General features: G+C 33.5%; 1 protein-coding gene and 1 long non-coding RNA gene across 6 annotated transcripts in view; one reads left to right on the top strand and one right to left on the bottom strand.

Annotated features, from left to right (window-relative positions):
- LOC145279686 (FERM, ARHGEF and pleckstrin domain-containing protein 2-like) overlaps positions 1-23,980 on the bottom strand; it is a 324,554-nt gene that overhangs the window by 115,500 nt on the left and 185,074 nt on the right. For all 4 annotated transcript variants that reach the window (XM_080130959.1, XM_080130961.1, XM_080130960.1 and 1 more), the window contains exons 4-5: positions 14,922-15,026; positions 387-505 (exon numbers count right to left, since the gene is read on the bottom strand). In XM_080130959.1, the coding sequence (XP_079987085.1) occupies positions 387-505; positions 14,922-15,026 (224 nt within the window). The remainder of the gene's footprint in view (positions 1-386; positions 506-14,921; positions 15,027-23,980) is intronic.
- LOC145279688 (uncharacterized) overlaps positions 1-23,980 on the top strand; it is a 204,181-nt gene that overhangs the window by 132,311 nt on the left and 47,890 nt on the right. The window lies entirely within an intron of this gene.

The following is a 23,980-nucleotide window of genomic DNA, read 5'->3' as shown; positions in this document are numbered from 1 at the left end:
TGTACATAATTCTCCCAAATTGTTTTATAAAATGTAAAATGATTGAAGAGATGGACTTATTGATTTGACTCAAAACTAATGATTAAAATTGTTGCAACAATTCATCAACACATCAAGATTGGTTAGCTTGTGATGCGTTCATACTTTTCCTTTAACAATGTTGCATAAAAATTATTTTCAAAGACATTTTTCACAAATTATAGTCTAACACTGACTTTAAAAAAAGTTTTAGTTACTATTTCACTGTAAATAAATACCTCAAACTGAACCAATGAAATAACAATATCCTTATTTTAATTAAAAAGAAAATTAATGGTGCATATTTGCATTGTAAATTTCATATAACTTTGTTATAACTGCAGAATAGTGGAAAGCTTACTACTTACCGTGTATATTCTTCCTCCAATAATCCTGGATCAGGAGTGTAAAATTTGACACAGAACCTAAATACAGTTTCTGTGTTAGGAATTTGTTTCAGGATTGGCTTCTCGCGATCAAGCCAACACTAAAAATAGAAAAAAAATTTTTTTTAACTTTAAAAAATGCATTTTTTTTTCTACATTAAAAAAATTATTTTGGCACTTCTACACTATTGGGACAAAATTTCGGAAATCGTAATATTGAATTTCACATGAAAACAATGGTATCTACATATTCCTCATATTTTTAAGATGATTATATCCAAAAATTACAAACACCGATAAGGTAGAAAATTATTTATTAAAGAAAATAGAATTTGAAGAAAACAATCATATTTGCTTATGTAAGACACAGGAGAGTTCAAAAGGGAGGTAATTTTTCGTTTTGATTTATTTTATAAAAACACAATTAAAGTTGTTTAGTTTAATAATTCAGAAATATTCAGGTAATTTCGATTGCATAATTTGGAAGTTAACATTGTAATTTATTAGAATTGACAAAAAAAAAAATCAATATAAACCATCGTTTTTTTTTATCTGAAAACTCCATTTATTGACTACAAAATTTTGTTCTAATAGTGTAGAAGCGCCAATTTTTTTTTTATGAACAAAGATACTTTAAGAAATGGAAACCCCCATCACCAGGGGGATCAATTAAAAAAAACTTGTTTAAAAATAAATCTAATCTAATTAAGTGTTCATCTGGACCCCTTTTCCTCTAACCCGTTGAAAAAAAAAATTCACTAAATCAGTTACTCTTTTCAAATCTACACATACCTTATTCCTCTTGTTTTTATATTCTTTCTCTCTTTAGTTTTATTCTTTTTCCTGTCTCTCGGTAATTTCACTATATTAATTTTTAATGTCTCCAAATTAAGAGCATTATTTTCTTTACATAGCTGAAAGAGGTATAAATTATACTGAAATGTTATAATTCACATTAAAATAGAGTCAAGTAGATATGGTTTGGTCAATTAATCTTAGACGAAAATAATAGTCGTCAAAAAGAAATGTTTCTATCCATTTTTTTATATCAAAGATATATGACACATCAATTTATCTCTACAAGAAAAAACATTTTCAACACTAAAAGTATTTTATTTTTAGTTATGTCCACAAGTCAGTAAAGAAGGTTATGTTTGTCCTTCAGAAGGGCAGTCAGTCCATTTGGCCTGTCATGTGTGAGCATGAAATAACATACTCATTGCTAAATTCATAGATTCAATGGACGGATCTTAAGAATACCTGTTTGCGTTAAATTATATTGACATTATCCTTTATGTGTGGGAAGTCCATCGTTTGTTTTTTTAGGTCAATTCTTGGTCATGCAAATATGACGTAATAACTTATTTTTAATTTCTTCAAATATCGCATCTAGTATTACACTGGTTGTTTTATTGAAAGCGTTTTAATTGATGCTCCACTGTAGATGATGCACTGTTCTAGAAAAGGTTTATATAACTGCAGGCAAGTGCAATTATGAATAATAGTTCTATAAAGAGAAGCCACAATTTGCAGTTGCATTTTATAACGGCTTCACTCATGTGCAAAATTTAATTTTTAAAAAAACTTGTTGAGATTAAGAGGGAATAGCTTTTCTTTTACAAATAATATTTCTAAAAAAAAAAAAAAAAACAGCAGGCACACTCCGCATTACCTGGGAATAAATTAGGATCCCCATTTCCTCTTTCTCAGAACCTCTTTATTAATATATTTTTTTTTTTTTTTAACTTTCTATAATTTCTCATGTAAAGGCGAGATGTGTCAAATATTGACTGGGTGGGATGGAGTATAAAAATAATGGCATAACCATTCATTATATACTTCAATTCTTGAGCCTAGCAATCTGATACTTATCTACAAGGTGTGTCTTAAGGAAGTTTACAATCTGATGAGCTGCTCTATAGGGTTATTACAGTGTCCCCTGAACCTCTATAGCTAGCAAATGTAAAAATCAATTTGAAGTAGGATTTATGACGATATGTACCATGACATTCACGAAAAGTAAGACATGTTCAGTGTACAAGTGACATCATTCAAGTAGTACAAGTAAGCTGTTAAATAGTCAAACTATTAAGAATGAATGAACAAAAACAAATAAGTTTAAACGAATACAAAGTAAAACAAATTAAAACAATTTTAAACGCAAAGTTACTAGTGCAGAAATATATATTTTTTTAATCAAACTTATAGAGAATTCTGTTTGATAATTTAGATGAATATTTTCCTTTTCTCTCATTATATATATATATATATATATATATATATATATATATATATATATATATATATATATATATAAAACATTGTCTGAGGAACAGTTTCTACTAAAAATTGGAACTTGGCAGTCATAAGTCAACTTAAAATGCTCTTGTATGCATTTGCAAATATACATTTATAAGTTAAAGTCGGTTTAATTTAAAAGTTTTCTTATCGATCTTACAATAGTTTAAACGGTAACAACTAAGGCTGGAGTGCTAAATGTTTTGGTTTCAATTCTAGCTGATGGCACCAAAGTCATATTCGTTTATAAACTTTTGAAATCACCACCACATATTGGGTACAATATAATAATCATTAAAGTATTGTCTCCATGATAATAAATACAAAACCTGCATGAATTACCATATCATATTTAAGCATATTTTATGTCTGGGCAACACCAGGCAGCATGTTACTATGAATGTGTCTAGCGGCACTGATGAGTTGTGATACAACAAAACAGTACTGCATGTCGATGACTACAAATATATATTTTAAGCCTCCTCTTTGGGTAGAGCACTGCTGTAAATAATCTCACCCGCGCTACTTAATTGGCTGAAAAATGTGAGGTTCAATCCTTGGCTTGGGAGAGGTGCTAGTCTAGCAGCACTTATGAGTTGTGATACAACGAAACAGTACTGTATGTTGATGACTACAAATATATATATATATATATATATATATATATATATATTTATTTTCAAACACACACACTATGTTGCCCAGGATCAAATGATGATCAATGAATGCTTCACACTCCAATATTTTTTACTGTCATTGAACTCAGTGAAATCGCCCATTTTTCAATTAAGTCGATTGTTTGCTCTACTTGTGGACCCATCACAGTGCACTGGGCGGAAGTTTCACATGCCTCCCTGAAGTGACAGTTCACAATACATTGTAGTCTACATTGCACTGTAGAGACCTACTGTTGATTTTATAAAATTATTTTTTATATATAATGGTTTGAATTAAAATTTAAAATGCAAAAGTCAATTATTGTTACTTATCGAAGACATTCTGATACAAAGCCTATCTAAAAACACTGTCAGGCACATAAAGTACTTTCATGTGAATTTTCATAAAAATCGATCCAGTTTTTTTCAAGTCCATAAGGGACAAACTCACACAAATACACACAAAGTTCCTTTTATATATATATATAATTTTTTATATATTTTTAAAAACTACAAAACATACAGACATTATGAGTAAATAATAGATGAAAATATATAAATAAAATAATATTAAATAACAAAAAAGGAGGTGATAAGTAGTATAATGGGTTCATCCAAACACTATAAATACAGAAGCTTTGTGAACAAATACTTTCTTTTTTGGGAGGTTATTTGGAGCAAAAACTAGATCCATTATCTGGAACTTTTTTGTGTTTGTCTTTGATATACACTGCTGGAGAGTCCTGATTTTAAGATTTAAAAACTATACTGAGCAGAATACTTTTTATTACAATCTTAAAATTATGTTAATAAAAGTTTATATTTAACATGTTTTTTTTTTAATACACAGCAATACCTCAGTGTGGTGAATGTGTTAAAAGATATCACATTTTCAGAACACAGTTTATTGTATAGGTTTAGTTGTAATTTGTTTCAGGCTTTACATAAAGACAACATGCTATGCAATATACAAATATCTGTGCGTGATGTCGCTAAGCTAATCAAGAACCTTGATTCCAGTAAAGCAACTAGCCTTGACGGCATTCCAATTATAGTGTTGAAAAAGCTTCAACCAGAACTTGCCCCCATACTTAAAAAACTGTTTAAGCGTTGTCTTAAGGAGAATTGCTTCCCAACACCCTAGAAAACCTCATCAGTATGCCCTGTATTTAAGAATTCAGGTGACAGGTCATCTCCCTCTCAGTACAGACCAATAAGTCCCCTGTGTGTCATGAGTAAGTTGCTGGAATCCATATTAAATAAAGAAGTAGTCAACCACCTCAGCAGAAATAACCTTCTTAGTGGCATGCAATATGGTTTCCTGCTAGATCTACAGCAGATGTGCTAACGGTTATATCTCATAGAATTAGTGAATCTCGACAAAGGCTTCCTTTCTAGGGCAATTGCTCTTGACATATACAAAGATCTTTGATAAAGTATGACATAAAGGCCTACTTCACAAGATTTCAAGCTATGGTATAGCTGGAAATGTTTTCTCAATTATTAAATCATTTCTCTCTGATAGGCTCATAAGAGTAGTGGTTGATGGGCAGAAATCAGAAGCTCACAGTATTAATGCTGGTGTCCCTCAAGGGTCAATCCTGGGCCCAACTCTCTTCCTGATCTACATCAATGATCTCCCAAAACACATACTTAAATCATTCGTTGACATCTATGCTGATGACACGACCATCTATGGCAACACATCAAAGGCCGTAAATGACAAAGTTCTCTGATTCTCTCTCCTCTGATCTTGAGCGCGTGGTACAATGGGGGAAGAGGTGGCTTGCTACTTTTAATGCATCTAAAACCAAGCTTCTATCTTTACATCATCAACGCTCTGATCCCCATCCGGCATCAATTGAAATGGATGGCTCTCGTCTTGGGGAGGCTCCATGTTTTGACAAGCTTCTGGGATTGACCTTTACTCCTGATCTGAAATGGAACACGTACATCAAATCTGTTGCCAAGATCGCTGGAAAAATGGTGAAATCCTTCTACCGCTCCAGTAGATATCTCACTGGTGATGCAATTCTCTATCTATATAAAAGCCAGGTACGTCCAAAGATGAAGTACTGCTGCCATATCTGAGCAGGAGCTGCTAAAAACAGGTTATCCTGCCTTGACAGAGTACAAAACAGACTTCGTAGCCTAGTAGGGGATACCCTTTTCTCTTCCCTGCAACCTCTCTCCCACAGAAGAGACGTTGCGAGCCTGTGTTTTATCGTTATTTCCATGGGAAGTGCTCGTCTGAGCTCCAATCTCTGGTCTCCCCTCGCTGGTTTTTCACGAAAAACACTGTTCTAGCTGAAACCCTTATCAATAACCCTCTCCACTATCTGTGCCCAGATCAAAACATAGATTCCATGAACAAAGCTTCTTTCTGAGAAGTGAACACCTGTTTCCACCTGACTACAACTTGGATGTCTTCAAGTCCAACATAAACAAGTTCCTGATGAACCACCTTCTTAAGTAAGACACTTTATCAGATCTCCATTACTAGCAATTACTATGATATTATTCCATTGATTACTGTACATGCAATAACCCTTATCACCCAGTGGCCTCCAGGCCTTGATAAGTGATGGCTTCCTTGTAAAAAAAAAAAAAAAAAAAAAAAATTAAATGAGCATCACTGGAGATAAGACAAGATTAAATCTGAAAGTATTTTAGCGTTTAGAAAAATATTCCAGAAAATAAAAACTGATTTTTTCTTCATGTTTGCTGCATAAAATTCTCTGCAGTTTCAAATATGTGTTTCACATGAATATTGAGCCATTCAAAATAATTATTGCTGTCAGTAATACGAAATTATTTAAATTCAACCAGATCATCTTTTCTTTATTTTCTTGCATGCTTGTCGTTGGTTGATTGTGGCACAAAACTTGCATCATCAAACTTACTAAAGTGAAAGTTGGTTTATTTGTGCATATTATCATCGTTTATTATGATGTATATATCAAACATAAACGTGAACCAAAAAACTGAAAATGATTTACCAGAAACCCTAGTGGTCCACAGTGCTTATATATATATATATATATATATATATATATATATATATATATATATATATATATATCCTAAAAAATCAATACATTCTTTTCAAATTTTACTGAGCTCCTGGTCCTTCAGAAATTACTTGGGAAATGTTAGCATGAGCATTAATAGTATTGAAAAGTCTTTAAAAAATTGTTGACAAAATATGTATTCCAAATGAGTGATGATAAACATATTGAAACTTAAAGATGCTTTGCAATGAAAGAATTAATGTAGAATAAAGCTAATTGGCCATGCTTTGAAATAATTTGAAAAACTATGATCATGAAAAAGAGAGTTTAGTTTCAGTCATGGCAGAGGAACTACACATGTTATCTTTATTGTAAGACAACAAATTGAGAAACATTGTAAAAACGGCACAATCTGCATATTTGGTTTTGTGGACCTAGAAAAGGTCAATGGTCAAATTACCAGAACAGTGATTTGGTGGGCCATGTCTTTTCTCCTTATCAATCAATGAATAACTGTTTTCATCAAGCACTGGCTGCGATTCTGAGGTTCTTGTTGAGTTTATGAATAGTAAAATGTTTCAGGTAAATGTGGGTGTTTATCAATATTTAATAGTTAGCCCCACATTAATTTATTATAATAATAAAGGTCATCATGTGAAATATAGAAATAGCATAAATTGTTACTTTGGAAAGGCTTTATGCTGATGACCTAATAATAATTTCAGATGATTTTAATTACAAGTAAATTCATGGCTTCAGTTTTTAAAGTTTGGACTAAAAATCAAGACACAAATACTTGCTTTCGATTATAAGAGAAATAAACATATGAAGGAACTATAAATTTTTCTAGTGGTTGTCATGTGGATCAGGAATTGGTTCAAGAAGTGCAATCATGTGGATTGTTTGCAATGATGAATCCGTCAACAATCTTGGATGAAGAACAACTCTAAGAAAAACGCCTACTCTGTACCTTCATTGTGTTCAAGAGTTCTACTTTCATCTTCCAACGATCCTAAATTTGAGGTCAACTTAGCTGGAAAGTAGTTGGAGAATGTTTCCAATTTTAAATATATTGTCTGCAATAGTTCTGAGGACTGAATAGGCAGTGACCTGCAGGATTAAAGCAGCATGGGTGGCTTTCAACACGATGATGATGATGTTGTATTCTTTGCTTTCATCAACAATTCCAACATTATGAATTTGTGTACGTTCATTCAAAAATTCATTCTTGATTCGTAGTCATAGAAGTTTGCCATTCGCTTTCATTACGACAACCAAACTAAAAAGAAAATAAGTTGGCGGAGTGCAATTGCTTTCCATTTACAATCTTCAATTCCCATTAATAAAAGACACTCAATATCCAATAGTTTTTGATTACATGTACGATGCAATAGCAATTATTCCATGATGTTTATATTGCTTTTTCTTCTTTATAATGGCATGCACAGACAACTGATTTATTTTATCCATGGCATCACAGGAAAAGTGCCAAGTAGTAATCAATTCAAAGTGACAGTTTTCTGGAGGTTCAATCTTCACTATGAATGATACTAAGAAGAATACAATTACAAATTATTTAAAACTTCTACACAATTATGGCTGATGAAACAAGAAGTTAAAAACATGAATTAAAGAGTTCTGTTTAAAATTCTGTAGATTCCAAAGTCCAACATAAGGATTCTCACATTCGACAAGATACACCTAGACAATGTTGGGGGTTAAAACATAAACTGGATTTGAAGTCAGATTTCAATTGTGCTTCAAATATTGTGAAAAGAAAACATCAAACAAGAGGTTCTGATAAGATAGGGCCTCTTAGATTACTCATCTCACTTCTGATAAAAAGCCAAAATCAATTCTTACACAAGGAAAAATAGACATTTGAGCAAAATAAGGCATATTTAAAGATAAAACAGTTGCCGTCTCCTCCCTTATGTGTATGCCAGCCCATTTGAAAAAATTATCTAGACAACAGGTTTAACTTTGGTTAATTAAAAAAAAGAAACGACCATACATACACCTAAAAGTGGGATGGGAGTATACAATATTGTTTGGTGGAAAAATTTAGAGAGAAATAGGCTACGAAAATAAGACAAGAAAGTAATTTACAAAGAGTACAAAAGTAATGGGTTGTCTGATATTGCTAGTGACTGTTATTAGCATTATCACTAGTCATAGTGTCAGGAAAAATCCATGTAGTGATGCAGTAGAATAGATAACCCTAATATATGTTTTTTAATTCTATGCAATAGCTCTGATGTTTATTATTCATTGTTTTGTTGCAGCACTGTTACTAATCAAATAATTTGTGAAACGTTTTGTTTTGTTGGTTATATATTTTAAAGTATTGCTGTTTGGTCTATTGTAGAGCAAAGCAATACTAAAATGTAAAATTTGTGAATTTGAAAAGAAAGAACATTGATATTGTAACATTAAATAGCCGTAAAATACTTTCAATGTGAAAATAGTATTTACTGAATGCATAATATTATTTAGATAGGATTAATTAGGCTTGATCATTAATTTTGGCCAGATAAGCAAATATGTGATGATAAATGATTAAAAAAGTATCCAGGCAACAAAATGAACAATATGTATACCCCTCTCATTCAAAGGAGTAATAAACAGTATATATAACGTTACATAGGAGTAATAAACAGTATATATAACGTTACAAAGGAGTAATAAACAGTATATATAATGTTACAAAGGAGTAATAAACAGTATATATAACGTTACAAAGGAGTAATAAACAGTATATATAACGTTACAAAGGAGTAATAAAAAGTATATATAACGTTACAAATGTAATTGAATGAATAACAAATATGAAAGAGAACTTAACGAATCCATACAATTTATACTTGTAGCAATTGAAACGCTTTTTCAAATTTAAGTGTAACAGAAACACTAACAGAAACACAGGTCCTCTTATTTTAGCCCCATTCAAGTATCTAAAACAAGATGCTTTCGTTCAATCTATGCAGATAGCAATGAAAATGTTATTTTAAACTGAAGCCCAGCAGATCTATTGAAAAAAAATAGGCAAAGTATCACAGACGTGTGAATGCATTAAAAATAAAAAAAAGATTCAGAAACAGCAGAGGAAAAAAGATGTTGAATAAAAATAAGTTAAAATATTATTGGAAGGAAAATGATTGACTAAAATGCAAAAAATTTGAGATCTTACAGAATTTAAACTTTGTTAATTCATTGTGCATAAAGGTAGTAATCGACCATGAAAAACGCTCTCGATATTTTCACAATTTCAAAATAGATTAAAAAAAAAACAAAACATTTTAAGTCCTCAAAATACCACCATTTTGTTCTGAAACGAATATACATTTACATGCATTAATAATGTCATGATATATTTTAAGAGGTTTTAGAAAAGTAATGATAAAAATGATAACGTTATGAAACGGCCATATAATGTCAGATTCCTACCTCCGAAAAATGTCCTTTAACCCTACGACTAACCCTAAGTCCAAAAGGCATCCACTTCAAAATAAAAACTCTTCAGGAACTTGGAGTGGTAAGCCTTCTCTATCATCCAAACCATTAAAAGCAGATATAATTGTCTTTATAAAAAAAATAAATAAAAGACCCCCCCACACTTCCGAAAAATCGCATAGGATTTGTTGCATATAGAAAAATAAATTAACTACCCTAAAACATTAGAATGGTCTGAAAAATGGTGGATTATTTTACATTAAATGTAAATGTGAAACTAATTCCTCACTTTAAAATAATTGTTTTTATCTTTTTTTCTGCCAAGTTTTCAGGGTGTTCACATGTAATTGCCCCTAGCCCTACCACTAATCTAAAATCGACCTTACACCTAAGAATGTTAGACACAGAGGCAAAAAAGAGCATGTTATAGACAAAAGAAGAATGAAAAAAAGCTGAAGCACGTTTAAAGACAACATATCGCCTTTTATTTTCCAAAAAGAAATAAGTGCAAATGGTCAATGCAAAAAGAGGATCAGCCTGATATCAGTAGGCAATTGGAGGAGGCACCTAGACAACAGTGGGTACTACTGGATCAGGGCTGCTGAACGCCGGTAGACACTGGCATGGGCTTCTGGAAGGCAAGTGTGAGCAGGCTGCTGAGCGGGACGTCAGTGGCTTCTGTTACAGGTAACCAGACGTTGATAGGCTCTAGAGTGGGTAGCCTGATGTCAACCGGCACTGGAAAGGGTAGCTTGACGGCTACCGACATTGGAAGGCTGCTGAGGGCTGTAGGAGGCACTGGAAGGCTGTAGGAAGCTGCAGACAGTGCTGAAAGGCTGCGGCAGATACTGGAGAAGCTGCAGGAGTGAACTGAGTCCGCTGGTTGAAGAAGGGGAGTTTAAGGGGGCAGGCAGGCAGTAGTAGTTGCATGGTAGTAATTTGTGATTTGCATAATTAATCTGGAAATAGGCAGCCTTGAAAAGGGCTGTTTGCAGTTAGCCCTAAAAAGGTCTGTTTGAATTACTGCTGCTGCTGAGACCCTTCAGCTGCTGAGCTTATCAACTGGAAATGTCAACCTCGCATTTGGGAGGCTTCCTGATCCCTAGACATGTTATCCTTTTGGCTGTAGACGCACTATATTTATGAGATAGTATTGTTACAACAGGCGTTACACTCAGTAAAAAAAAAAAATGAATAGAATTAATTCCCGACTGAGTCAATTACAATAAATATGGTTTCCAATGTAAATTTATTGTGTTTATGTTTGATTCAGCTTGGAATCAAAGTCTCTTCCTTTTTGCTTCCTAAAGAAACGGTTGAATTTACGTTTCTTTCTCTTCAGTTCAAAATAAGGAAAGGAGTGTTGCTATTTTTAGCACCCGGCAATAATGATGGTTGTTTGCTATTATGCGGCCTGTATGAGATTGTTTTTCCAAATTAAAAATGGTCAGCATAGTAAAAATACACACCACAACGTAAGCGCACCGCGACAAGCCTCCTCCTTCTATAAAGATCTAAAACCACACCCAATTGTCTATAAAAAAAAAACTTACAAGATAATTTCCCATAGCAAAAAAAATGGTTAAATGGTCCTGAAGATTATTTTACATTAAATTTATATATATATATATATATATATATATATATATATATATATATATATATATATATTAGTGTTGGAACAATTAGTTGGAATCGGGAATTGAAAAAAATTGAAACTTTTGGGGGTATCAGAATTAGTATATGAGTTTGTGCATATTTTCTGATGCCAAAAACGATTCCTTTAATTATCTTTTTTATTTGATTTTTTAAAAATGAAATCTTCCACTGCTGGTAGTAATAATAAAATAATCAATATTTATTGATTTAAAACTACCAGTACAACTAAAATGTATAGATCACCCCTTACAAGTGAGTTTTTACATTTGAGAAAATATATGCACATTTAATGTGTTTTTACAGTAATCAGATAAAGCTACCAACTTTATAATTAAATATTTAGGAATTTATAAAGAATCGGTAATTTAGTACGGAATTGGTAATATCTAAATCAAGAAAAATATTGGAGTCATCTCATCTCTTAGATATATATATATATATATATATATATATATATATATATTTCTGCCACGTTTTTCAGTGATGTTCATATGAAATTGCCTAAAAAAGGGAGAACCACATATTTTGAGGAAGCAGGTTGGGACAATTTAGCAAGTATTAATCTACAATAATACCAAAGAAATCTTGCAATATAATAATTTCATACAGTCCTAGTATTACATTTCAGTTTCTTGTACATAAAATACATTACAATTCAACTTTGAGTTATCTAACTTCTTTTTTAATGGATACGTGGAATTTTCATGGTATTGCAACATATTTATGTGCATTTACTGCAGATTACTTGGTTGGTTGGTTAGTTGTTTTACGGCATATCAACCCTTTTTGAGTTATTTAATGTTGAATCCAAAGATTTTGAAGAAAAATTTTTTAATAGAATATATTTGTTGTTTTCATGTCGGTTTTTATTTAACCCATAGTTGGAACCCTAACAGGTACTACCACTCCAGGTCAGAGTGGACCTGGGAGCAATGGTAATTAAAGGGTGGCTCCACACTCCGCAAAGCCCGCAAGTTGGGGCCTCACCACTGGATATAGTTTATGGTCATATCCAGGACCCCCATTGAGGGGCTTTTACCCTCTGCAGGGGGGCAGTCGACAGGGCCGCAGATTACTTGGAAACCGTTAATTTCTAGAGATTTTCAATGCCATATTCTGATTCCATGCACAAAAGTACATTTATATGGAAAATCTCATTGCTTAATTTTGTGTTTTATGAAAAATATAGCATTTTTACTGAAAAAATGGTGTAAAAATTGTGACAAAATGTCTTCAAGAGGGGAAAATATCCAAACATGCGAGTTCATAACTTCCTTATTTTTGTTCAGTTTTTGAGAATTTAAAAAGATTCTATCTCAGATTATCAAGCCTTTTCTATGTATACAATCATTGAGATATTTTAAACATTTTCAATTTTGTCATATGTATTGCTAATTAAAGTACCATTTTGAGAATACAATTGTCTTGATGTATGAAAGGAAAGGAAAATATTCGAATAACACTGAAAAGTTCCACTAGAGGAAAACCAGTCGGGTTAGTTTAATGGGATAAACAGAATACACATCTGTTTTTGACACATATCCTCAAAAACAGAACCAGTCTTGATAATTAAAAAAAAAATGTAATATATTTCAATTTCATTTTTATTTGTTACCGCCAAAATAAAAGACAACAACACCTATTTGCAAAAAACAAAATGGCAACGCACATTCTATTTTCCAGAAAGTGCTGACTTATAGCTAAGTTATGTGGTTGGTCTGTTTTGAGAAAATTTAGAGAATACTTTGCCCTCTCCTAACTTATGAGTTACATAAATCACTTTTAAGCCACTTCTTCCACATTATTATTTTTTTCATCAAGACAAAAATATTCATTAATGTTGGTTTGCATTATATAGCAGCATAAAACTAACCACATTGCAGTAAATAAACACATAAACAACATTGTAATCTTCAACTTTATAAAGTACTAGTAGGAAAACCGACATTGTCCAACATTAAATAAGGAACCCTATCTCATCCGGTCATAACACCTTTTTTTTAATTGTTTTTACCTTTTATAAAATTCAATTTTTGGAGTGTGGTCCAAGAATTTATACAACACTGATTGTGTTAGTTAGTGGCTGTGGGGATATAGTAATATTTATGTGTGTAAAATAATATTTTTACCAACCCCTGATCAAGAAACACCAAAAATTCCATTCATGATTGAGAATGCCTGTGTATCCCTGCTCCAAGCCTTGAACCCTACATTACAATTTCTATTCATTTTTCTTTTAAATTTCTGTAATTTTCAAATTATAAATGAAATTGAAATCAAGTAAAATGCTGTATTTCTATTTTACTGAGGTTTAGCATAAATACAGACCCACAATATTATTGTACAACGCCAACTTGATCAAAATATACTTATCCAAGTATTCTTGGTAATGCACTTCCAGAATATATATGACTATGGCATAATTTAACACACACACACACACACACACATTAAACAGGTATTAAAAATGAGCATCACTAGAGATAAGACAAGATTAAATTTGAAAGGTTTTTCAGTGTTTAGAAAAATATTTAAATAAAAAAAACAGTAATTTCATCTTCATTTTTGTAGCATAAAATTCTCTGTAGTTTTTAATGTTTTGGCTTGTTATACTGCATTCACCCATGGCAAATTGAACCGGTTTCCTCCAAAAAAGAAAGTGTCAAGGAAATATTAAATCCACAGGCAGTTCCTATTCATTCTTTTCAAATTTTATTGAGCTCCTGGTCTTTCAGAAATTATTCGTAAACTGTGAACAACGGTTGATCTTCAAACAAATTACAACTAAACCTAATCTACTTTTTTAACACATTATTCACACTATGGTATTGCTGTGTATGAAAAAAAAACATGTTAAATATGGATAAACTTTTATTAATGTGGTTTGAAAAATTGTAATTAAACAGCATTCTGCTCAATATAGTATTAGTATAGACTAGCTAGAGAATACCTTAACAAATGATTTTAGTAGAGATGAATTACATTTTTAATTAACTTTGTCTATTATTTCTAAGATCTGTACATATTATATGAACATGTTATAAATAGCAAACTATGTTGAATAAAAACTTTATAATCTTAATAACCTTTGTTTAAGTATAGGATATGGGATTACTCCTTAGATCAAAGTTACAACAAGATTAGGATTAGAAACGTGTTTCAAAAACATATCATATATTGGACAATTCCATATTCATTTTTGGTGAAAACTGATCTTAAGATGTCAGTTATGAGGATATGTGCTAAAGTATTATTTGGAAGATACAAGATTTTTGTTGATTTTTTTTCATCTAACTTTGTAATACAATTTTATAGCAAACATTTTTATGGTTTAATAAAGTGTTTTAAGAAAAAAGTCTTTGAAACCACCTAAGCAAAAGAAAAACAATTAAAAACTTGTATCTTATCACTTAGAGTTAAGTCACAACTAGTTAGCTTACCTGTAATCCATGTTCATCGTTGTATTCCAAATCGAAATAATCCGCTTCAACAAGTTCTAGATACTTGACAACATCTTCCCACAGGACAATTCCCATAGCTTTAGCCTGAAAGAAAATAAGAGTTTTATTGCCAGATTTATTAAACAAAGTAGTACATAGTTATTTACCAATGCTAAAATAAACATTACACAAAGTTAAAGCTTGAATCATGGTTCTTAAATCTTAAAAATCTAACTATTACTAACAAAAAACACAGTTTAATAAAATGGTTATTGACCAATAAGAACCATTTACAGATCACTGCAAGTGAAAGAAACACACACATACCGTGTGCTGACTGAATTGACAATCATAAACAACTGATAAAAATCATCAGTTATCTCAAGTCTATTCTTTTTTTTTTTTGTATTCAATTTTCACCCCAAACAAGGCACAGTACCACTTTGATGTAGGGAGCTAATATCGAGGACATAAATTGCAGGGATATTATGAAGGGAGATGAGCAACAAGACGTCTGTTCACATTACACTTGAACTTCTGCATGTCAGTACAGTTGGGAAAGCAGAATCCCGGAAGGAAGTTTCAAAGTCTAGCAGTTCTGGAGAAGAAACTATTGGAGTAGAAGGCTTTCTTACACCTAAGGATCTCTACTGTGTAGGGGTGCGATTTAGCTGCTTGTCAGGTTTGTCAAGGGTATTTAAGTTAAGGGGGTACAAGTGCTTGTAGTTTGTCAGAGCATTCACCACTAAAATACTTATAGAAGAGGCAGAGGGATGCAACATTTTGTCGATGGGACAAAGACTGAAGCTTAGATGACAGTTCAGGACCTTTCAGGTTGGCAACTCTCTTTTGAACCCTGTCTAGGAGTGAGAGACTAGTAGCAGCTGCACCAGCCCAAATGTGACAACAATACTCCATACATAGGCGAATGGTGGCCTTATAGAGGTACAGGATACTTTCAGGTGTAAGTAGCTTTCTAGCATAGTAGAGAGAGCCCATCATCTTCACAGCAGCCTTGGCAATGCTCTCAATGTATCTGTTCCAACTCATGTTCTCTGTGAACATTAGGCTGAGGAGTTTAAAAAAAGTACTTTTAGGTAATGCGTTCTTGGCCATTGCTATTGGTGATAAAGAAGGTTTCTTGTAATTATTGAAGAAAACAAACTTAGTCTTAGTAGCATTGAATGTGACCATCCATTTTTGTCCTCATTCCACTTCAGATTGGAAGTCTTCCTCTAGTGTTCTGCCATTTCCTTAGATATGCATTGCACGCATTCCTTGAAATTCCCACATGAACTGATCATACTACCCCAACTGTTCTACATAAACTAATCCAAGAACTCTCATCCATTTTTTCACATGACCATACCATCGAAGTCTCCTTGCAAAGAAGATTATTAAATTGGTTCTCTTATAGATGTTCATGAGAAAATTGAATGCCACCTATTCTATATACATCAAAAGTTTCCATTAGTTTTTGTTCATATTCTTTTATACAAGTAGTTGTACCATTCCGGCATTGATCAGGAATCATTTTTTTTTTATACGAATGGTTCACCACTTATCAAGGCCAAAAGCCACTCAAGAACAAGGGTTAATGAAATTGTCAGTTGGATGATGAAAGAGTACTGGGAAAGAATTGAAAACGGTGGGAAAAATGTCCAAAATTTGATTACTTAAGAGGATGGTTTAACCGTTGTTGTAGTCAGCAGGAAATGAATTCCATAGTAATATGTTCCATGGATAAGAAATTCTTGGGATTGTGAAGTCAATTTTATACCCTGTCAAGACAGGGCAGAGTGCCGCCTCCCCAGATGTGTCAGTACTTCATCTCAGGTCATCTGATTCTTATATATGCATTTTTAAATGTATTGCAAATGCTACACAATAATAAAGATGCAACGCGATAATGTGTTTTAAAGATGGCTAAGATTTTAAGAAGGAAATTTTTGTTTTACTCTACATGATTAGGTAGTGATTAATCAATGGACAGTTTTCAAACTAAAATAGTTAATATCAGATATTCAAAATAATTTAATGTATGTTAGAATGAAGTTAGATGCAAATTATTGTTTAGTTCATTTACTAGTTACAATCTCAATCAGGGCTTCTTTTAATTTGACACTGTTGGATACACTCTACAAGTGTTATTCAGAGAAAATCTACTTTGGCAGTACTCACAAGTGATTTTGGTAACCATTCGTAATTTTGTATATTGGCAACAAATGCAGCATTTTTCCTACTAAATCAAATAAAATGCATCCTATAGAATTGATTGGAAGGACATTTTTTTTTTTTGCAAAATCCAAATGTGATAATTTTTGATAATTAGCTGATCAAGACCAAATATCGATTTGGTAGATGTATTGCTATTTAGGTCTATGTTGTAAAATCTGGCCAACTTATTCTAGATGAGGGAATTTTTTGTATCAAAAAGTGATACATTAAGATAAATGTTCGAAAAAAAAACTAAACAATCCAAATATTGATTTTAAACTGTTTTTACTATCTCTGAAAATTCACATTTTTAGAAAGAGTGAGCTACTATTTCGAGATTCTTTAGGCATCATTGAATTTTTCTCAAAGATTTATGTGTACGAATTTACAAAAATGTGTCAGTTATTTGACATGGAAGAGAAATGCACATTCTGTTCAGGTCATGCAAATGATTCAAAGAATAAAGTTTCAAGAAAGCAAATTTTGAGATAATATAAAAAGTTATTTTTTTGACACATTTTTAATTAAACAAACTTCTAAATTTTCACTAAAGATGAGAACCATACATGCAAAGAAGAAACCAAATATTCTTAACATGTGTCTATTGAATACATACATTTAGTAATGCAAATGCTTTTTGAAATTTATGCATAAAATACTGATATCAAATTAAAATTTTTAGCTTTGATACGAGTATATAAAAGTATACACACTACTTTCAAAACTACAGAAAGTGTTTCAAGATAACACCACTGGTACTAAATGAAGTGGCATGTAACATAAAACTTTTACTATCATGACTTTTAAGGTAACAAATTTTTAAACCAAATAGAAAAAGAAAGAAAAATAGAAAAGGCAAGAGAGGAACATTGAGGCAATAAAATCGAAATTAAATCAACAGAGTGCAACAGCTGAGTCAAAATCGAATTTAATGAATAACACAAAAAAAAAAAAAAAAAAGTGTGCAAAGCAGTAAAATGTTAATCACTGAAGAAAAAGGTCTTCTTTAATAAAAAAAATTTCAGTATTATAGTTTTATAAGATTTGATACGGAATATCTTATACCATTTTTAAAAGATGTGGTATGAAAAAATTTTCTAATCAGTTTGTTCAAGCTGGGAATGGGGCAAGATAACCATCAAAACATCTATTATCAATAATAAGAGTGCTAAAACAACCAGAATAGAAAATATCAGAGAGATTTTAAGATAATATTTTCAATATGTTTATCAACAAATCAAAAATGTTTATCTAAAAAAGAGAAAAAAAACCAAAAAAAAAAACAGTGGAAAACCAATATAAAAATTAGAAATAAAAAAAAGAATGTTTGCTTTGGTAATCTATGATATTTTGTAAGGTCTAATTATCTATAATCAAGAAAAATAAAAAGTAATTAGATTCATCACTGAAATAAAATGAAAGTTAGATTACTCGGATATATCACAAAAATATTTTCAGCACAAAATTATAAATCTTGAAAAAGTAATGAACAAGTGTGTGTGTGATATAAGGAATGGAGGAAATGGGAAACTAATATACAGTAATTGTGTTGTATATTATTAATCTTATGAATCAAATATTGGTGAGAGAGTGGTCAAAGGGTTAGTGTATTGTGATAATATCTAAAGTAGATTGTGATTGTGAAAGGAAATAAAATATTTCTTATGAAGGGTCAATGGCAGGTGTTTTGGGTCGGAATGAAAAGACATAGCGTTCTCATCTTGAGTGTTATTCGCCCAATATTTTGGTCGATGTAAACTCTGACCTTTTTCAAGTGTACTTTGGCGAACTTGGAAATCTGTTAAACTCAGGAATCTTTTTGTCTAATTTGAGAATCTGTATAGAACTTCGAATGGAACTTTATTTAGAGGCAATATGCTCTTGTTTTGTCAGCTATATCTGAATAGAAGTTTTTTTTTTTTTTTTTTTACACAGTGATCACCACTTATCAAGGCCCGGAAGCCACTCAGGGATAAGGGTTATTGCAAGTACATTACGTTAGTGTGGAGATTTGATGAAGTGTTTACTTAAGGGGGCGGTTCATTAGGAATTTGTTAACATTGGATTTGAAGACATCCAAGTTGTAGTCCGGTAGGAAGCAGGCAGACGGAACAGAGTTCCACAGGCGTGCAGTTCTAAGAAAGAAGCTTTGTTCGCGTTTTGATTTAGGCACAGATATAGAGTGGGGAAAATTTTTCACAGTGGATTCAGCTAGACGGGTGTTTTTCGTGAAAGATTGGCGAGGGGGGCCCAGAGATTGGAGTTCAGACGAGCACCTGCCATGGAAATAACGATAAAACAAGGATAGGCTCTGTGGGAGAGAGGTTGAAGGATTGAGAAAAGGGCATCCCCCACTAAGCCACGAAGTCTATTTTGTACTCTGTCAAGGCAGGATAGGCTGTTTTTAGCAGCTCCTGCCCAGATATGGCAACAGTATTCCATCCTTGGACGTACTTGGCTTTTATATAGATAGAGAATTGCATCAGTAGTGAGATATCTTCTGGAGCGGTAGAAGGATCCCACCATCTTTCCAGCGACCTTGGCAACAGACTTGATGTACGTGTTCCATTTCAGATCAGGAGTAAAGGGCAAACCCAGAAGCTTGTCAAAACACAGGGCCTCACCCAGACGAGAGCCATCCATCACAATTAAAGGTAACCAGCCACGTCTTCCCCCATTGAACCACGCGCTCGAGATCAGAGGAGAGAGAATCAGAGAGAACTTTGTCATTTACAGCCTTTGATGTGTTGCCGTAGATGGTCGTGTCATCAGCATAGATGTTAACGAATGATTTAAGTATGTGTTTAGGGAGGTCATTGATGTAGATCAGGAAGAGAGTTCGGCCCAGGATTGACCCCTGAGGGACTCGAGCATTTATATTGCAGGCCTCCGATTTTTGTCCATCTACCACTACTCTTATGAACCTATCGGAGAAAAATGATTTAATGATTGAGAAAACATTTCCAGTTATACCGTAGCTGGAAATCTTGTGAAGTAGACCCTTATGCCATACCTTGTCGAAGGCCTTTGATATGTCAAGAGCAATTGCCCTAGAAAGGAAGCCTTTGTCAAGAGATTCACTAATCCTGTGGGATATAACCATCAGCACATCTGCGGTAGATCTTGCAGAGTGGAAACCATATTGTGTGTCACTAAAAAGGTTATTCCTGCTGAGGTGGTTGACTATTTCTCTATTTAATATGGATTCCAGGAACTTACTCATAACACACAGGAGACTTATTGATCTGTACTGAGAGGGAGATGACTTTTCACCTGAATTCTTAAATACAGGGCAAACTGATGAGGTCTTCCAGGGAGTCGGAAAGCACTTTTCCTTAAGGCAGCGCTTAAATAGTTTCGTAAGTATGGGAGCAAGTTCTGGTTGAAGCTTTTTTAACACTATAATTGGGATGCCATCAGGGCCAGTTGCTTTACTGGAATCTAGGTTCTTGATTAGCTTGGCGACCTCATGCACAGATATTTGTATGTTACCTAGCTTGTTATTGAGTGTTATAGGAGGAAATATGGGGAGTTGATGGTCTTCGCCGCATAGGGTAGAATTAGCTGCAAAGTTCTTTGCAAATAGTTTGGCCTTGTCTGACGCTGACGAGATGACCTCTGGTCCATTGATAATGGTTGGGATAGAACGCACACTTCTGTTCAGAATCCTATTTGTTATTTGCCAAAACTGGTGGGAACCAAGCCGCTGATCAGCTACCTTGGATTTAACAGACTGGGCATATAGCTCTCTTGCATTTTTTATTACTCTTTTACAGTGGTTGCTGGCAGTCCTGAAAGCAGCTTTAGTCTCAGTGCATCTATTACGTTGGTAGCTATGGAAAAAGTGATTTCTGTGCGCGATAGCAGCAGCACATTCTGGGGAGAACCATGGCTGGCTGTTAGGTTTTTGTTGGAATTTTTTAGATGGTATGAATTGGTCTATGCCTACAATTAACCATTCGCTCAGATTTGATACTATAGAGGACACTTCTTTTTTAAACATGGAGTGCAGAGGTAAATCAGATATGAATGTACGGAAGCTATCCCAGTCAGCCATAGAGTATCAGTATACAGTACGGTGGAGGGGTACGTCTGGGGGCTTCTTACATTTCGTTTTTATCTTAACTGATACGACGGAGTGGTCGGAGGATCCTAGAGGAGAATGAACGGAACATGAACATAGCTCAGGGGAAGTTGAGAGAAAAAGGTCTAGGAGGCTTGCATATTGACTGGGTGTATCAGGCACAGGGGTGGGTTCGCGAACAATCTGAGTGAGGTCATAAGCAATGGCAAAATCATGACAAAACCTCCCCTCATCATCTGTCTTATTTGAATGGGTCAGCTATTCCATGTTATGGACGTTGAAGTCACCACAGATGTGGATGTTAGCCGAGGGATGTGAAGACAGGATGTGGTCTATTTTCTCAGATATGCTCTTAAAGATAGTAACTCCGCTGTTGTGGGGCCTATAGAGGGCAAATATAAATGCAGTGATGTTAGCAAGTGCAACCCTGAAGCACATATAGGGTAAATTAGGATCTTCTCTAGAGATATCCCTGCCACACGGGAAGGCATCCTTAATGTAGGCACATATTCCATGCCCATGGCGATCTTGGGGGTCAGATTTAGCTGTTAAATTAGAGTATCCGTTAATTATGAACTCATCTAGGGAAGTGGTCGGCCCTATTCCAGTTTAACTTAGAAATAATATGTTCGGTTTCGTCTCCTGTAATTGGGTTTCAACCTCTGGAAGGTTGGAACGTAGACCCCTGATGTTGGAGAAGGAGACCTGGTAGTAGGGGTCTAGGTTGGAAGATGGGGTTCTAGGTTTAATCGAGTTTTTATTCTGGAGATATTTCATGTTGAGGTTTTGGGATTTTTGGAATAGGTCGGCATACTTGGTTAGAGCAGTGCAGAGAGGGAAAGTAAGAGAAAAAGACAGGAAAATTTTTTTTTTTATGTAGCACACGAAAAGGTAAAGCCGTACCAATTACCCACTAGTATGGCATCGAGAGGCCCCACCAGAGACTACTGCATGGTCCAGATCCACTCACCAAATGGCAATACAGCAGTCCCAGTACTTTGCGCCTGGTGATAGGACAGCCTCCTTAGTGGTTAATCCAAGGTTCGGGTCCCTGACTATCAGGCGGATAACGTCAGCCCAGACAAAACGTTTACCTCCAGCACCCTTACTAGTGACATGGCCACAAGGACAGACAGAGACAGAAAAATTCCCGACACCAAGTACTACCGACCTTTAAGCAGCTTTTTCTTCACCCTTTGTCAGAAAAATCACTCATTGAATGAGGACTGAATGACAAAATAGGAGAAGCGAGAGTTACTGGATCTGCCGATAACAGATCCACTGTATTATCTACTCTCCAAGTCCTAAGTAAATCATAATTTTTGTTAGTGTCATCCGAACTAAGGATTGAAAGAGAGAAACTTAGAACTGAATTTTAACAAACACTTTATTTCATAAACCTTGTGCAAGGAGCTATAATGTGAAGGTCTTTAAACTGAAGGATTAAAGCTATAGAATCTTTATCCTAACCCTATTTTTCTTCATATACTCGTGATTTTGCACTAAATTTAATATTGCTCATTTGATAGATGACAATAGATTCATCTAAATAAATATGGAAACAAAATTCAAACTAATGCAGACATTTTTTTAAATAAACATTTATTTATTAAAATAAATTCAATATTTCGAATTCTAACAAATTCTTCATTAGGAAAATCCAGGTTATTATAATTATCAAAAGTTTTTTTTTTTTTTTACATCGCATGACGGTGATAATCCTTGGAACGTCTTCAGATGTTGTTGAAGGCTTGAATGTTCATTACAGTGTTAGTGTCGGTCAACGCACGTCTCATAATTCAAAATATTGAATTTGTTTTAATAAATCAATATGCCTGCACTAGTTTCGGTGTTCAAACCATTAAAGTTCGAATTTTGTATTCCATATATCAACAATGCTTAAAAAACAATAAATTCCTATAAAAGATGGAACATTTTGTATTTTAAAGGGTAGTAACTGCCAATGTCTCACTTGCTTTAAGAGTTATGTCTCTTGCATTTATTCAGGGAGAGAAGATTCAAGGGACGTGCAACACACAGCAGCTTCAATGAATGTCCTTATACTTTCTGTTGTAAATATTAATAATATTATTGTTTATCTATACCTAAAATTTTCCATCCAAATCATTTTCATATATTCGTCCTCTGTCTCACATGTCAATAACCGAGATGGTTACATGAAATTCCTAATAATAAAATTTACACAGAGACACTCATGTTTTTGTGCTCAGTATTTGTTCACTCCATTTCAAGATTTTTCAGAAAGGGTTGGACACATGATGGATGTGAGTCTTAAACACAGACTTAGTTCTGAAAACCTCAAAGGAACATTAAATCTGGACAATATATGCAAATGTCTGCAAAACAGGAGATTTCCATGGTATGGTAAAGTTGAAAGAATGGATAAGATGAATTGATTTAGAACAGATAAGGCAGCAGGTTCAGCTCACAGGGGAAGGTTAAGAAAAACATGGGAGGAAGTAATAAAAATGGAGTTTAGAAAAAAAGGGATGATAAAGATCTGGTCAGAGATAGGTTAAATTCTTTTTGTCTTCATTTGGAAAGAAACAAACTTAAAGGGTCAGTAAAAATCTTAAAAAGATCTCTCGGTTGGAATCTTTGAAATAGCAGATAAATGTATACAGTAGGACACCCACCCCCTAACAAAAACACAATACAGTTGTTTCTCTAAGCCATTTTAATCATTCGCAGGTGAAGAGAAGCCAGTTTCACAGCAAAAGCAAAGCCGAGTTGAAAG

The sequence above is a fragment of the Euprymna scolopes genome, chromosome 7, assembly GCF_053919585.1.
Source record: "Euprymna scolopes isolate OS-2025 chromosome 7, ASM5391958v1, whole genome shotgun sequence".
In the NCBI taxonomy this organism is placed as follows: Eukaryota; Metazoa; Mollusca; class Cephalopoda; order Sepiida; family Sepiolidae; genus Euprymna; species Euprymna scolopes.
This window is presented reverse-complemented; position numbering and strand designations above follow the sequence as displayed.